Consider the following 16350-nt stretch of genomic DNA (forward strand, 5'->3'; position numbering starts at 1 on the left):
AGCCAGGTCCAAAGCTGTGTCTCTTTGCTCAGCAGTGATGTGCTGCCTCTGTGGAGAGTGGCCAGAGCTGCACTGGAGTCCTGTGGGCACACCCTGCAGCCCTGCCCACTGCTGGGAGCACACAATGCACACGTGCCAGCTGCCCCTCTGCTCTCTTATGGAACAATCAATGCAACAGTGGATAAAAATAGGTCCCTTCTTTCAGGGGCAGAAGGGTGGCTTGTCTCAATTTTGCTAAGCATCCACTGTTCCTGGCTAACAGCCAAGGAGTCAGTGGTCAGATCAGCTTTGCAGCATTGCTCCTCCTGATGCTGGTCCAGGTACAGGGCCCACAGTGATTGCTCCCCAGGAGGGACCCTGCCCAGCTGGATTGAGAGCCCCATAACATGCCCTGTGGGGATTGTTCCTGTCTACACAGCCTCTGAACAGCTGATAGATCAATGATTTGCTCAGTGGTTTTTAAAGCATGCACACTGTGGCTGAATTTGTCCAAACCAGAGTTCATGGTGAAGAAAAGGTGACTTTGCTGCCTAGCTTTATCCCAGCTGCCCGCTCTGAAGGTATGACCTGGATCTGGCCACCCCAATTAGCTCCTGATAGCTCCAGTTTACACACAAATTGGGTAAGAAGTGCATGAAGAGCATGGCAAGCTGAAAGCCACAGAACACTTCTGTATATTCTCACAGTTCTCTTCCAGGTATGCCAATGCCACACACATTTGCTGTGTGGGCTGCTGTCAGGTCTCTCCTCCAAAGACATTTGCTGAACTTTTCTGCCTTGTGCTCTGCCTTTAGGGTGTCATCAAGCCAACATGTGGGTGTGGCAATTAAAACTGATTCCCTACTGCAGTAGTGATTCTTCCAGCTTTGCAACCTGGGGGACTGTGTAGACCTGAATGAAAACATCTGCTTTCCTTTTGAGAATGGGATCAATACAGATGAAGACCAAGACCCTGAAGACAGCTCATTTCTCAGTTTCTTTTTATTTTGTTTTGACTTTGACTCCTAAATCCTTTGAATGCTGAGGGCCCAAGTGACCTGGCTAGATAACACCCCAAGCCTACCTCAGCCCAGTATTTCCTCTAGAAAGCAAAGCTCATTTAAAACAAAACCCCATTAGTCTTGGCAGGAGGCTTGAATTGTCACTGTTTCAAGGAAGCTCCATTAATTACTGTTCCCACTGTACTATGAAAGATCAAATGCTGTGGATCAGTTTTAATTGGCTATTGATTTCTTATGTTATTACCTATGGTTGTGCTGAGATGCTGTCAGACATACTGGATGCTTTTGATTATTCTTTCTGGCAGCTGGGATTAAAAACAGCAGGCAGACATTTCCTGATCTGTAATGGATTGCCATGGTGTGCCAACAAGAATCGTTGGCTGGATGAATGGTCCTGCTCTGCCTATCTTGTGCTGCTGAGCTGCAGTGCTGTTTTGAAGGCAAATACCATCAGGGGCCAGCCCAGGAAAGAGTGGGAAAACCTTCAAAGAGCTCAAGTATTTAGTGCTTGGAGAAGTGCACTGCTGTCAGCATCAAGGCAAGGTGAGCCAGGGAGCAGGGACTTGGGCACAGACAAAGCAGAAGTGCCCATCAGTCAGTGATCCAAGGGGAGGCAGATCAGATCACTTTTGCATTGCTGGGGATAAACCCCCAGCACACCAAGATCAGGGATACCCCTGTGTGATCCCAAGCAGGCCAGCACACACAAACCATACCACCACAGCCCTGTGCACACAGCCTGCAAATGGCCCTCCTGGGACATGATTCTCCCTCAGAGCCCATCTGGGGTGCCTGAGCCTACTCTGTGACATGCTCTCATTAGCTGGCAGAGTTCCTCCTTGTTTAACAGGAGATGCTTTCCTGTCCTCCTGACCCCAAAAGCCACCTTACTCTACAAATTTTGACTTCCCTAATTGCACCTTGACAGAAAGAGAGGCAAACCTCTCCTTTTCTCTCCAAGGGTTGTCATTTAATTAACAGGCAGGTATCTCTCAGGATTTACAGGCCAGCTCTAAGCTGCTACTCTCTCCTGTGAAGGCTCATTCCACTTATTTGTGCATTTCGATAACCGCGTTTTTGCTAATCTCTCGCTATGTGAGAGATTTACCTCTTGGATTTACCTCTCATGGACCATGGAGAGAGCCAGTTAATCAAATGAACAGTCCCCATCTCACTTCTCATTCCCTTCCTGGTTCCTGATCTCAGATGTCTGTGTTGTAGATGACTTCACAGCAGAGCAATTCCTATGCTCACACCATCACCAGTTTCTACTTTAATCCAACTCTCATATCTGTCCTACAGACATGACCAGAGATAGCACAGATGGAAGAGAGATCAGAATCAAAGACATTGAGGCTGGCTGGATATCAAGAAGCATTTAATTTGTTCCTTCTTCACAAACTGGGAACATCTCTCTGCAACCTGTTCTTGACATATGTTTTCTAACAGGTTCTTAAATAAAATCCAGTACTGGAGGTTCCCACAAATCCCAAGCAATCTTTTTCAGTGCTTCTTGCTCTCCTGTTAGATGTCTGAGAGCAAGGGGGAGAACAGTGTTTGAAGGCCATCTTGCCCAGATGGACATATCTTCTGGTGCTTGGGGCCATACCACCTGTCCCACTGATCATGAGGAGCAGGATAGTTTTACTTTGGTTGTTTTTTTTGTTTGTTTTCATCATGAGTGAAGAGATAGACAATGGTTCCTGACCTTTTCAACTATTTCTGTGGTGCATTCTAGATCTAGAAAAATAAAAAAACCCCTAGTATATTACTGAAGGTTAGTGACTGAAAGGTGCAAATCCAGGCCCCTGGATTTTTTTTCCATGGATCAATGGTCTCTGAGTAATCAGACATATTTTGAGAGTTCAGCTTGGGAGATGATCTGACCATTTCAGAACAAATGAGGATAACAACAACCAAATGATCTGTGCTGAGGGAGTTATATGTGCAAGGAAACACCCATGCCCTTATCTTTGACTCCACACTGGAAAGATCTGTGCTGCCATGGGATTGTCCATGCAAATTGCCACAGGTATCTCTATCTTGGCAAATTACTGCCTAAATCCCTTACTGATTTGGTAGAGAGGAGATCACACAAAACATCTGGGCAGTTGCTGACTGCCTGTTTGATTTTAGTCACACCTATGCAGAGTTGGTGACTCTCCAGCTTTGAGACTCCACAGAGGAGGTGTCCTGCTGAGCACCTCCAGGGACAGGGTGTGTAAACTGGCCTCTGGGACAAGAGTCCCTGGCTGCCTAATGGATGTGAGACACCCAAGTGTAACTGAAGTGCAAACTGCCAGGAACTACAGAGGAGTTCTATTTCAGCACATCTGCTCTTCATTAAGTACCTTGTCTTTCAACCTCTGCTCCTCTGCTAACAAATAAAAACTTGGGGCTCAAGCTGGAGGAAGAAACAACTGGAATTCATACAATTACTGCAGGACCTATGGTATCACATTCTGCTAGCTAAGGCTGCCCAGCCTGTTACAAAAAAATGTACAGGCAGCATTGTACCTTAGCTGAACTGAGTGCACCTAATGTCCTTTCCCCACGACTGAGCATTTCTTAGTTCCCAAAACTTTCCTACCCACCCACAGGCTAGGTAACAAAAGAGGAAAAGGGCTCTACTGCAGAGGAGGAGACACTGAATTGCACACAACACTCCAGTATTTCAAGATCTGTTGCCACTGTAATTATCCACGAGAAGTTTTATCCTAAACTGGCAGAAGTAGAACGAAACCTCAGGAAGAAATAACAAGAGAATTTGGGCCATGCTGGCAGTCAGGAGCAGAACTTTCAACTCCAGAGCTGCCTTTGAGCATTGGTCAAAAGACCCTGCATGAGATAGTAAGGTTTGGAAGAAGGATGAAGAAAGGAAGAAAAGCTGTTTCACAGTGAGGAACTCACTGCAAGCCTTCTAGGGAGACACTGCTGCATCCATCACAGCTGCACAAAGTTATAATGAATGAGGAATTCACCTCAGCTGCAATGTTCATAGAATGGGTTGGGTTGGAAGGGACCTTAAAGATCATCTTGTTCCAATCTGTCTTGGGCAGGGACACCTCCCCCTACTCCATGTTGCTCAGAGCCCTGTACAGTGTGGCCTTGAACACTTGCAGGGATTGGGCACCCACAACTTCTCTGGGCAACCTGCTCCAGTGCATCACCACCCTCACAGTAAAGTACTTCTTGCTAATATCTAACCCTACTCTCAAATTAAAGCCATAATCCATGTTCCATCACTACATGCTCTTGCCCTAAGTCCCTCTCCAGCTCTCTTGTAGGCCCCTTGACGTACTGAAAAGCTGTATCCCCAGAGCCTTCTCTTCCCCAGGCAGAACAACCCCAACACTCAGCTTGTGTTCATAGGAAAGAATTCCCTGGGGTCAGTCCCTTCCCCTGGCCTGACCTGGCCTTGATTCTCAGTGGGACAGACCAGCCTTTTGGCTAGTGCTAATGCACCCCTTGAAACCTGCAGGGCTGAGGAAAAGTCACTCAGAAAAGAAAGATGACCACATCATCAGCCAGGGCAGTCACAGCTCCTTCTGAAGATCTCATTTGTCACTGAGTTTGAACTGGGTAGAAGAGGAAGAGGAGGGGAGGAGAGTGAACACAAACTCAGCTAGTACTGCTCAGAGCTCATTTCCTCTCCACTGCTGAGCTGGCAGCAGCAGCAGCAACAGCTGGGATTTCAAAGAGCAAAAATGCACTATACAATCAAGTTTTACACTGCAGGGTGGCAGGGGCAGAGGCCTGGCAGCATCACATATGAGCTTTTCTACAGGGATGGAGACAGCTCACGTGCTCCAGAACATCCCCTCTCCTGGATGAACATGGGTGGGCTGCCTGGCAGCACGGGCAGGCGTGCTGCACACAGCCCAAGTGGAGCCAGCTCTGGGTAGCTGCTGAGGGCTGGGCAAGAGAACCCACGTACAGACATGTTAACTCACTGCATCTGTAATGCTTCCCACTGGCTTCTGAGTTTGTGGGAAAGCCAGCATGCCTGGCACCCAAGGACTGCCAGCTGTGCAGGGAGGAACATGAGACAAGGGGATGGCCCAAGTCACGACTCTGAAATGTTCCTGGGAATGGGATGTCTGCTTGTTCTTCTTTGGCTGGAAAAAAAAAATCAAAGCTCCCAGTTTAGGGCATTATGCTTAAGGTGACATCAGCGGAGAGGCAAATACATTTATTTTTCCCTCAGAGAAGGTGGAAAAGAGAAATAGATACCAAATCCTTAGAAAAATTAACAAAAACAAACAAGCAAATGAACCTAAAATCTGATCTGTCTGCCCAGTTCCCCTTCAGTTTAAGGCTGGCATGGTTTGTTCTCTGCTATGTGGGATGATTTACCTCCTATTATCAGATGAGCTAGTCAGTCCCCCTCAGCTCTTGAAGCTATATCAAAGCCAGTTAATCATGTTACTGGTGTCTGCCCAGCTCAGAACTCTCCACTTCTGTCCCCTGCCAACAAGGTGACACGTGCACAGCACACATGCACAGGGAAAATTTTTTCCACTTTCAATTCCATCAGCAAGAGGACATCGCCTATTGTGCCTACTGTGCCAACATATGGGTGCTGCTCATCTCTCTTTAACCCCCTTTGGCACATTTTGCTCATGGAGAAATGTGGTAGAAGGAGCAGGATGATCTCTACAGGCCAAGCTCACATCTCATTGCTAGCACAGTGGTGGCAACAGTGGGAGGAACTGGTCTTGGCAGGCCCAAGTCCTGTGCTGGAAGGCTGCTGAGGCCAAGAGCCACTTGAACCTGGATACCAGAGTGCAGTCAAGAATTCTGTGCCTGCCACAGGGTCTGTTTTACTCTGCACCCAAATTCCACCAGTTGCTGCTCTGTCCTGCTTCTCCTGAGGGCTGGAATGGAGACTGTTCTTCCCTCTGGAAGGGCCGTAACCACACATGCACATATCCACCAAGTCAAGATGACTGCCTTTTCCCACTGAATTTGGGAAGGCTTCTTCTAACTTCATAACAGTGATGTCAGGACCCAGACACAAAGAGCTCTCTGGTTCCCTTTTTTGCTTCCTGTCAGAGTCACTTGAACTGACAAGCTATCTTGTGGCCTGTGCTTGGTTGGACTCAGGGGCACATTTGAAGGTGGCCAGTGCTCACTAGAATGTTTCAGGAGCTGCTGCAGGTATTGGCAGCAATGTCCCTCCATCCCGCAGACCTGCACTGGTCCCAGGGAGACTCTCCTGGGGCCAGGCTCACAGCAGCTGCTCTGCCCTCTAGGCTTGTGCAGTGTGAGGCAGTTGCATCCTCTAAGAGCTGCTCTCTAACAACAATCTGACAAGGACCCCAGGCTGGCCTGTGACCTCGTTTGGACTTGCAGCTCCAAGGTGGCCCAAAGAAGGGGAAACCACTCTTGCCTGGCAGAGAGACTGGGCTGGAGAGCCAAGGAGCTGTGTGTGGAGAGACCCTGCCATGCCTGCTGTGGGGCAGTCCCTAAATTAGCTATTCCAGGAGGAAAGGAGTTTCTCTAAAACCTTAGACTCCCCAGCCTCCCCAGACCTCCCTACCCACTTCTTTCTCTGAAGAAACATCTGTTTCTCTCTGGCATTTTTGCAGGTCCCTCTGCCACCCTGCCAAGGAAACACTCTGGGGCCACCCAGATGAGCTGAGAGAACAGTAAAAAATGGGCCATAAAAGCAAAGAGGAGGAAAAGCTGTGGGCACTCAATCCAAGCCAACCTCTATGGGCTGGCTCTCCATGCCATGTCCCGCTCCTCTCCACAGGTGAGTGAGCGGGCGGCCGTGGCCGCGGTGTGAGATACGATCACCCACCTATACAGACAATGTCCATGAAGCCATACATTCCATAGCAGATCTGGAAGAGCAGGTCCTGGCGCTGCCACTTGGCTGACGGACTGAAGGTCGACCAGATGAGCCACGAGATACTGGCGATGAGGAAGAGGGAACCCAGGATGGCTGCTGCTATCTGAACCTTCTCAATGACTGTCAGAGAGATGGCCTGCCACTGTACAGGGAGGGGACAAGAGGGAGGGAGGAAGGACAAAAGAGAAGACATTAGTTACTTGGAGTACATCACTGCTTTACACCATTGTGGTGGCTTTGGAGATCTCAAAGAGCACCTATGGGCATAGGTGCTTTTGCCCCATCCAGATCTGGGATGGAGCGTGGCAGTTGTTCAATAGTGCATGGTCTTGGGTTTCTTGGCAGCACTGCTGAAGAGGCGGTGGAGAGGAATCCTGCATTGCACCAGGAAAGCACAGTGACCTGAGTGAGGCAGGATGGATGAAGGCAAGACACCAAAAATAACACGCTCATGACAGTAGATCTGTGATGGCCATCACCAACCATAAAGTTCAGTTGCTCCCTCAAATAGAGGCCAGGCAACATCTTCATCCAGGACATCCCAGTACCAAAAGAGTAAATATCTCAAAGAACCAAGCTGTCTTTTGAAGGCTTCATATGAGCTGGCTCTGTGCCACTTTGTGAGATCTGACATGATCACAGCCCTAGGTAGAAGCTCACAGTGGCAATGCACATCCCACAGAACGTGCTACAAACAACACAAGTTGTTGTGGTTAGGACACTCTGCCTTTAAATGATGACATGTTCAGGCTGTGTTCCAAAGTAAACGTCAATGCTTCTTCCTCAGAAAAAGAAAAAAATAGAAATAACTCCTCCAAATCCATTCACTTTGTCAAATAGCTTTGTAAAAGCTACGTTATAAATATCCTAAACCCAGACTCCTCTCTGTCATCCAGCATAAAACCTCCCCACTCAGATTTACACTGCTGAGAAAACTGTCCTATAAAACCAAGAGCAGAAATTGGAGTCTTTAACAAGACTTGGAGACATGGTCCATAGCATCTTCTGCAAATCAAAAATTAAATCTGTAAACAGGCTGAGAAGAGACAGTTTTTCCTGGCATCAAAGTATATAGGCCACCTCTAGCTGTGAGATACATGCCCTTGAAATCACAGTGGGACTGGCAGGAGGATAAACAAAGATGGACTTCAACCTCCTCCAGGTACAGAGGATTCAGAAGAGTTGAAAATCTTTAGCCTAGATTCAGTCCAAATTCAGTTTCCCTGTGAAGTGACAGTCTTGTGAGATCTCAGTGCCCTGCATGTTGGTCAAACATATCCTAGGACAGCAGGATCACCCAGCAAGCCTTGTCCCATTTTTCTGCAGTGCAAGAAGGGAGTTCAAGTACTGGATACCTCTTTAATGCTCAGGCCAGCCAGGAGTTAGTAATGTTTTTTGCAAGGATTTTTGAACCCTGACTGAAGGGCAAGAAGGACAAGAAGTGACTTGTGCTTGTACAGGCATGCATGGCACCACTACCAGTCCAATGACCAAACCCCTGAACTGAATGTACTTCCCTGAAAAGGGCTGCACTTGGAGAGGGACAAACGAGAGCTTCAGCTGGAGGCTGAGGTCTGTGGGTGGCAACTGGAGATGATTTCTCTGCCTCTGCCAGCCTTGCTCCTTGGCTTGCATCCTGCAAGGGCAGACAGCCCTCAAATTGTCTACCATGGATGTGCAGCACCAGCGAGGTGGGCAGTACCAGCTTTTTTGGTAGTTGGCCACAGAAATGGCCACAGAGCTGCTGAGCAGAGAGAGAGAGCTTGTTCCCCACTGACTGAGCTGCTCCCTACTGAAGCAGGACTGGGCTTAGCTAAACCCAGTCTCTTCCCTGGGCCCAGCTACTCCAGCAACTGACCCAGCCAAAGGCAAACACAGCACTAGGGACACTCAGGAATCTTTTCAACAGCCCATTCCCACTCTGCCACAGCCTAGCCTGCTCCATGCCACCACCCTTTGTACCACTGAGAAGATCACACAGTGAGCAGCCTGGAAGTCCCAATGCTGCAGGGGTGCTGGAGTCCACAGGAGAGGTGCAATGGTGCAACTCCTCTCTTTGCATCAGGCTGAGCAAAGGACACCCAGCACCCATCACGTATCTGGCTTCTGAGGGTGGGATAAGCAGCTCTGCCATGCTCCCATCAGCTCCTCAGCTTTGTTCTCAACAGCACCATAAGCCAATGAAGGACAAATCTGCAAGCAATGCTGTTAGCCCAGAGCTCCAGGACTAAATCCATGTGGTGGGCAGGGCAGGGATCTTGGCTATGTGCGTGGGGTTGCAGTTTTACCCCTGCAACTTTCCCCAGACCTCATGTCCCCTTCCACGGCCTGTGGCTCAGAGGGAATGAGAGTGCAGAGAGCACAGCCTGGTGCTGCGTGCGAAGGTTTTACTGCAGGCCCCTCACACTGACCTGCGTGCACCAGCCTGTGCCAGCCAAATCATTCTGCATCATTTCTCTCTCTTGAGGAGGTAATGGACTGGCTCCTCACCATCTGCCTGGCAAACTGTAAGGCCTCTGGTAGCAACAGGTCCTTCCAAGGTAGCAATGAGAGGCAGAGGGAAGAGAAGAAGGAGGTTTTTTCTACAACTAGAAGCCATGTACAACCAACACCATGGCTTTGCAGAGAAAGGGAGGCTAAAGTGTAGCACTAAACACACTGTCAAAGGGGATGGGGCTCAGAGAACAGAAGAGTTACACATGAGTGCAAAACCTCAAGCCCTGCTCCCCTTGGCTGGGAACAGGGAGGCTGAAACACTGGCAAGGACAGTGCCTGGCACTGCTCAGCTGGCAGTGGCTGCTGGGAAGTTCACTGTGGTGATAATGAAGAGCCTGGAGTCTGACAGCTGTGCCAGGGGGTAGGAGGTTCTCCCCCTGCATCTGGCACTAAGTGACAATGACACACACAGCAGCAGTCCTGACTCTATTCAGAAGGTGGCACTGGGGTGTGATTACCCTCTGGCAAGGAGGTAAATGGGTCAAAGCTGAACATTGGGGAAAACAGCCAGCATGCAGAAGAATTTAATATTTTCCAGTAGAAAAAAAAAAAAAAAAGAAGTAATAAATGTTGTATTTTCTCTCTGGCAACACTGAGAACTGCAATTTAGTGTCCCAGATCTAGCTTGAGCCACTAATAACTAGAGTCATTATTTTTCATCTTTTAATTCCATCTCAGCATATGAGATATAAGATCTTAGCATGAGACAGAAGATAGAGCCTGATACCCCCATGAGTGCTCAGACAGAAAGGTCCAAGAACTGTTCAGAAGTGGAACATGCTGATGAATTTCAGCTGCAGGAGCTGGGCTTGCTGTGTCCCTGCACTGGTAGCCTTAGGAGCTCACCTCAATCACAGCACCATGTCTTTCAGATTTCTTAACAGCCCTTAGAGAATCACCCCTTTTCCCAAGCCCTCTCCACCCTCATTATGGCCAGCAGACCAAGGACTGGGCAGGTGACCCTATCATCCTTGGGTCACCACTAGAGCTGCTCAGCAACTCTGGAGTCCTGCTACTGGCATATCTGAAACCCCCACAGCTCTTTGTCTGAATACTTGGCAGCAGTCATAGCTCACTCCCTCCAAATCTCCAGCTCAAATGTTCAAGATCTAGCAAGATCACAGTGTCAAGCAATCCTACCTTGTGGGGAGAGACCTAAAGCTGAGTCCTTCTCCCCTCAGCTGATAATGACTCGAGCTCCTGACAGCCACTGAGCTGCACTGAAGTGCCCCTTTAACAACGCAGCTCACCCAGGCTGTCAGTCAGGGACATGACCTTTAGGCAGGTAGAAAGTTCTACAGATGCTCTGCCAATGCTGAACAGGTCAGAACTAAGGACTTGGTGGTACCAAAAGGCTTTAAAGGCTCCTACAGGATAACAGGATCACCTTTGTGAACTCCAGACTCACAATGGCTTCAGAACATGCCCGAGCAGTTCTCTGTGATGGTCTGCCACCTGTACTGGAAAAGTGCTCCAACCCTCCAAACCATTCTGGAGAAGCTGTCTGGAGCTGTCTGTCTGTCCTCTGCTACCGCCCCGCTGGGCCAAGTGTTTTGGCACACCACCCATGTCTGCAGGTACAAAACAGCACTCTGTCTCAGACCTGTTTCCCCCTGTTTCCCCATTTTGTTTAAATCACAAAGCTCTGCAACCCAGATGCCTCAGAAAGGGCTTCTTAGGAGCTCAGGTCTGACATTTGTGATTGCTTTAGTCAGGGTCCAAGCTGGTACTGGTGCCTTTGAGTCATGTCACTTGTTCTCCTGCACTGTTTCACAACCTGCAAGTTGTACTTGACACAAAACTGTTTCCCTGCTTGCTCCAGTGCTTCTGCTTAGAGGTTTGTAAGAGAAAATCTGCTAATGTAACACAGATGAATAATGTCATTACTATAGTATTTAATACCTGATCTGTATTTCCCTTTCTTTGGCACTTGCATTCTACAAAGTTTCCCAAGCACCAGCACAAACATATCCAAGGCAGATACTGCCTGAAGAATGTGTCTGTGTCTTACTGCAGCAGCTTGCAAAGAAGTCTCGTTTGCTGGAGAAGCCTTCCTGCACTCCCCTGAGATCTCCTCCATGCCTGCCTCAGGCAGTTCAGTTTATTTTTATTGCTGTATCTGACACGTCCCCTTAATACACATCATTAATATCCTGAGCTGTGCTAGTAAGCAATTTAATTCTCAGACCCAGGGTCACAAGCAAGAGGAGGTTTTTCCTAGAAGGTTGGAGAGGATCATTTGCAGCTTAGGTGTGGTTCTCCCCTTGCTGCTGTCCCAAGACCCTGGCCATCAATTATCTTCTGGAGGATGGCTTTTTTTACATAAATCTGCCAAGCAAAATTAAGCCACTGCTGTGACATGGCTTTCCTGCTGCACACTTACAGATGCTGTGGTTTATTCAGATACTAGAAAAGCAGGAGGGAGGGCCCAGTAGGGCCATGTAATGGAAAGGTGCAATGATGAAAATGCCCCTCCTCCATGTGCCACAGCATCTGTTAAAACTCAGGCTACAGCATCAGCATCCTGGAGAATTCCTGTTATAACACACAGGCCCTGAAATCTCTCTTGCAGTGACTGCACCCATTGCTTGCAGGCTGCAGCTGGAGCTCAGCAGGGACCAGCAAAGCTCATGCTCAACACAACTGATTCAGCAGACTGGGACAACCAGGAGACATCAGTAAACTTGCCTCAAGCTTTTTAGCTCAGGATCTCAGGCTGAAATTCAAACACCCTGTGAGATCAGCTGTTCTTGCAGTTGTGGGTGTCATGATGAAGAGGCCATGTAAGAGCACTCATCAGCTCCTAACAGATCATCACCATGGACAAAATGGAGCCAGAGGAGAACAGAGACCAGATCCCAACCCCAGCACTGAATAACTGGGGATCTTTGGAGCTGAAACAGCCTGCAATGCAGGAAGAGTTGGAGATAACAACTGTAAATCAGAGCTGAACTCATCAAGACTGCAGATAGTTGTTGGGAAGGTTGGTTCAAACAGATTTTCTCTTTGCTAAAATCAGAGCATCAGAGTGGATGTGGTTCAGGACTGACAACAAAGGAAGTGTATAGATTAAATACACTTCAGAGGCCCATCAAGGCAGATACCTACTCCACTATGTATCAGCACCAGGGTGCAGGCAGTACTGTCACATGCTTCTAACCCCTTGTGCCTTCAGGGGGTTAGAAATCATGGGCTTTACACAAGTATTACAAATGAGGGAAGCATTTAAAGCCTCCAAGCCCATGACTCCTGTCTCGGTGACTGGCAAACTGGAGAGCAGGAGAATGGATTGGTGGATGGATGGATGGAGGGGTGGATGGATGGATGGATGGATGGATGGATGGATGGATGGATGGATGGATGGATGGATGGACAAAAGCTCTGGATTTCCTGGTTGTTCACAGCTGATGGAACATTTTTGCTCAGTTGCTGGCCAACTGCTGCTTGGCAGGACACCTGCTATGTTGTCCAACAACTTTAATCCCCCAATCACAGCAGGTTAGCAATATTGCTGCTTTAAGGCCTTTCCTCTTAAATGCCTGCAATCCAGGGAGCAGGGAGTGGGGTGGGTTAATTTATAGAGATTAATTCTGCCAAAACAGAAGACTAAAGGTCTCTCTCTGGTATGAAACACTGCAATAGCCTGGAGGCTGGAAGGAGCCTGTGTTAATTATGCATGAACCCGTCCGCAACTTCTCTGCCCACACCATGAGTCTCCAGACACATCTGGCCCATGTTGTGCTTCTAAGCACTCCAAAAAATGTGCAGCAGATGTCAAAATGGGCAGACAAACATGCAGGTCCCAGGGAACATGTGGGTGTTGGATGTACTGCTCTGCTCAGACCAATTGGACATGCTTCAGGGAGCCCAGGGTCTGCCAGCAGCCTGGATTTGGTTTCCCAGCAGTCTATCAGATACAGGACACAGGAGAGAGGTAGGACATGTTGCTGGTTAGAATCTAGCCAGGCTCAGAGCATCACCCAAATAGGTTATATTGGACAAGGACATGAAGCTTGTATGATCCTTGCCTGTATTATGGTTGGTCTGGAAAAAACAGATGACGACTGCATGACCACTGCATGACTATGGCATTTGCCCTCTGAAAACTGGGCTTGAGAAATTCAGAGATTTCTTGTAAGGATAAAGCTGAGCCCAAGTTCCAGCAGACCCTGAGAAGAAAGGTCAGGAAATTTGATATACACTTGTATGTCCAGCTGGCCCATATTATCCACATGTGGGGTGCAGACCAAGCAGAAAGGATGCTCCTCCCACCTGTACATGCTGTGACTTTTTATGGGATACAGTGTTGGGGCATCATAACTCCTGTATCTTCTCTGCCCCCTTTTCTCAGCATCTTACCAGATGGTGAGAGCCACTGAGAAATGAGGCATTCATAGTAATGGGTTACAGGGGTTCTAAGCCCTTAGTACTGGTAGGAAGTCCTGGCCTGGTGCATCAGCCACATCCCACAGGATTTTGCATATTAATGCCAGTGTAGCATCTGCTTCCCAGCAGTGCCTTTGTGCTGGCACCAGACAGGGCACCCGGGCATGCAGCTGTAGCTCTACACACTGCATTTATTCCAGGCCAAGTGGCTTTTCACTCCAGTTACTTCTTCCCATCCTCCAGATTTCCCAGCGCTTTGTGAGAAGTGCTGTGAAGTCTAAGCCAGTGAAGGCTCCAAGCCCCAGATCTGCACAGTCCTCTGGGACCCTTGCTCCTGGAGCTGAGCTCTCTAACTCAGCTGTTTCTGCCACTCAGTTTTTGTGTTCATGGCAAAGACCATCAGATCAGGCCACTTTTTGACACAGGAGCCCAGAGAGAGAGAAGCTTTGCACAGGCTCTGAAATTTGTGTGTGTGAGGTGGGAGCTGGTCCATGAGCAGCTCCAACAAATTTTAGCTGAGTGATGAACACGAAGCAAGTCATTGACTCATTGCCCTGAGCCACCTGAAAGTGTAGAGCATTTGGAAGTTATTCACTAAAGGCAGTTCTGACACAAAGGCTCCCAATTTTTTACTCACAAACCTTCAGTGCTGCTCAGCATTGCATGCCTGATCTGAGACACAGGAAGCATTAGGGCACTCATGGAGCAGCTTTCCAGAAATAAACAAAAGCTGCTTTGTCCACATCTCCCCTCCTGTGTTTCAATCTGCTCTGAGTTGCTAGAGCCAAGAAATTAAAACATTCTGGGTCTGAGGCTTGGGATGAAACTACTGATGTGACCAGCCCATGGCTCATGGGAGATTGAATCAGAAGCTGTAGGAACTCTCAGAGAGCAGGCAGGTTTTTCCTTCTCCTCAGCAAAGTTTCCCCATGATGTCCCCCCAGTTTCACTACTTAATTTAAGTCTGGAGTCCTAATAGGTTGTCCCTTTTTCCTCACTGTGGTAAGTGCCCTGAGGCCTAGAAGAAACCACACAGAGATCACAGAGAAGGAGAAAGGAGAGAACAGGAGTTTTCATTCCCCCACTCCCCTGTACAACTAGCACCACCATCACCAGTACTGTCCTTGCCTCCTGGTAGAGAGTGACCCACAGAGGGCCAGGCACTGGACAGACCAAAATCCTGACGGACATGACCCTGGTCTCTAAACCACTGTAATGCCTCTCCAGTCCAGATGATGCTGATTAAGAAGTGCCTGGATGTAATGTGCTTCCTTACAGCTGAGGCACTAAAATACTCAGCAAAGGCATGCAGCAATTAATTAATGCATCTTCAGGCATTGCCCCTGCAATAAATCAATAGCTATTAAGGATAATTTATCCCATTTTTAATAGTCACACATTTCCTCATTCTGAATCCTGATTTTAAATCACCAGTCTGTACTGTGACTTACTCAACTACAATGCTTTTCAGATAAGAAAGAATGTGGGTCCTTGGATGACTTTCACACACACGTCAAGATGTGCTTTACCTGTTGTGTGCACGTCTGCAAAAGCCCATCAAGAATCAGGCTTGAAGAGACCAGAGTATCAGAGTCAACACTTCCTGTGCCATGCCATGATTGTGTGAGAGTAGTAAAGTGAAAAAGGGAGTGAGATCAGAGAGGAGAGCTCTAAGAACCCTCCATCTGCCTCCACCATCCCTCACGCCAACACAGCAGAGGCTCAGCAGGAGGAGATCAGGATTAATGGCACAGCTATAAACACATGGAGTCTCGACTGCTCAGTCACAGACTGTGTGCTCTGCTGCAGTAAATCCCACAATGGTGCAGTGCTTGCCTGGCCCTGGAGACAGGCACACCTGGGCTCTCCAGTGGATGAACACATTTGAATGGCTGTGAGATGTTATAGCACTATTGTGGAATCTTCAACAGGAGGCAAGTGAATATAGGAATTGCTAAGGACAGAAGGAGCAGACTCCTGAGGGATGCTCCCAGAACCACTGAGCAGAACACGAGGCCTCTTTGGACCAGCCCCTGGCAATCCTTTCTAAGTGTCTCAGACATACGAATCCCTGTGCACAGGGAAGGAACACACACAGGGGCAAAATCCACTTGCTCCCAGAAACAAAAATTGAAACAAGAATAAATAGACTTTGAAATGTCTCTAGTACCTTTACCTGCAGAGGGTTCTTTGTGCTTATGGCAATGACGTGATACTTGTAGTAACACAGCTCACAGCTCCAGCAGCCTCTCTCGCTAATCCATTTGATCAGACATGGCTGGTGCGTGCACTTCACAGATCCATCGCATCGACACGGGCTCAGCAACTCCCCCTGAAAGAGACAGACAGCGTCAGCCAGGCTTCCCTCCTTCCACAGCATGGCAAACGTGGCACAGCATGGCAGAAGCTCCCTTATCCACCATTTGAACTTTCTTCCTTTTTTACCTGGTTTGGCTTAGGTAATCATGCTGCTTCCATCCCTTTTCCCTCTAATAATGCTTGATACGAACTGAGACTGTCAGAGATGTAATGGTCTCAAATACTGGGGTCTTACATGCCTTGTCACCACTGAAGGAAAAGCTAGATGAGCACAACTCTTACCACTCCAGA

At 48.3% G+C, this 16350-nt stretch overlaps 1 protein-coding gene across 2 annotated transcripts in view; it reads right to left on the minus strand.

Moving 5' to 3' along the window:
* MARCHF4 (membrane associated ring-CH-type finger 4) overlaps window positions 1–16350 on the minus strand; it is a 94233-nt gene that overhangs the window by 12204 nt on the left and 65679 nt on the right. The window contains exons 2-3 of one of the 2 annotated variants that reach the window (XM_077784956.2): window positions 15911–16072; window positions 6808–7000 (exon numbers count right to left, since the gene is read on the minus strand). In XM_077784956.2, coding sequence (XP_077641082.1) covers window positions 6808–7000; window positions 15911–16072 — 355 coding nt within the window. The remainder of the gene's footprint in view (window positions 1–6807; window positions 7001–15910; window positions 16073–16350) is intronic. The other variant, XM_021526182.4, reaches the window with a different exon arrangement.

The sequence above is a fragment of the Lonchura striata genome, chromosome 7, assembly GCF_050655825.1.
Source record: "Lonchura striata isolate lonStrDom1 chromosome 7, ASM5065582v1, whole genome shotgun sequence".
Lineage (NCBI taxonomy): Eukaryota > Metazoa > Chordata > Aves > Passeriformes > Estrildidae > Lonchura > Lonchura striata.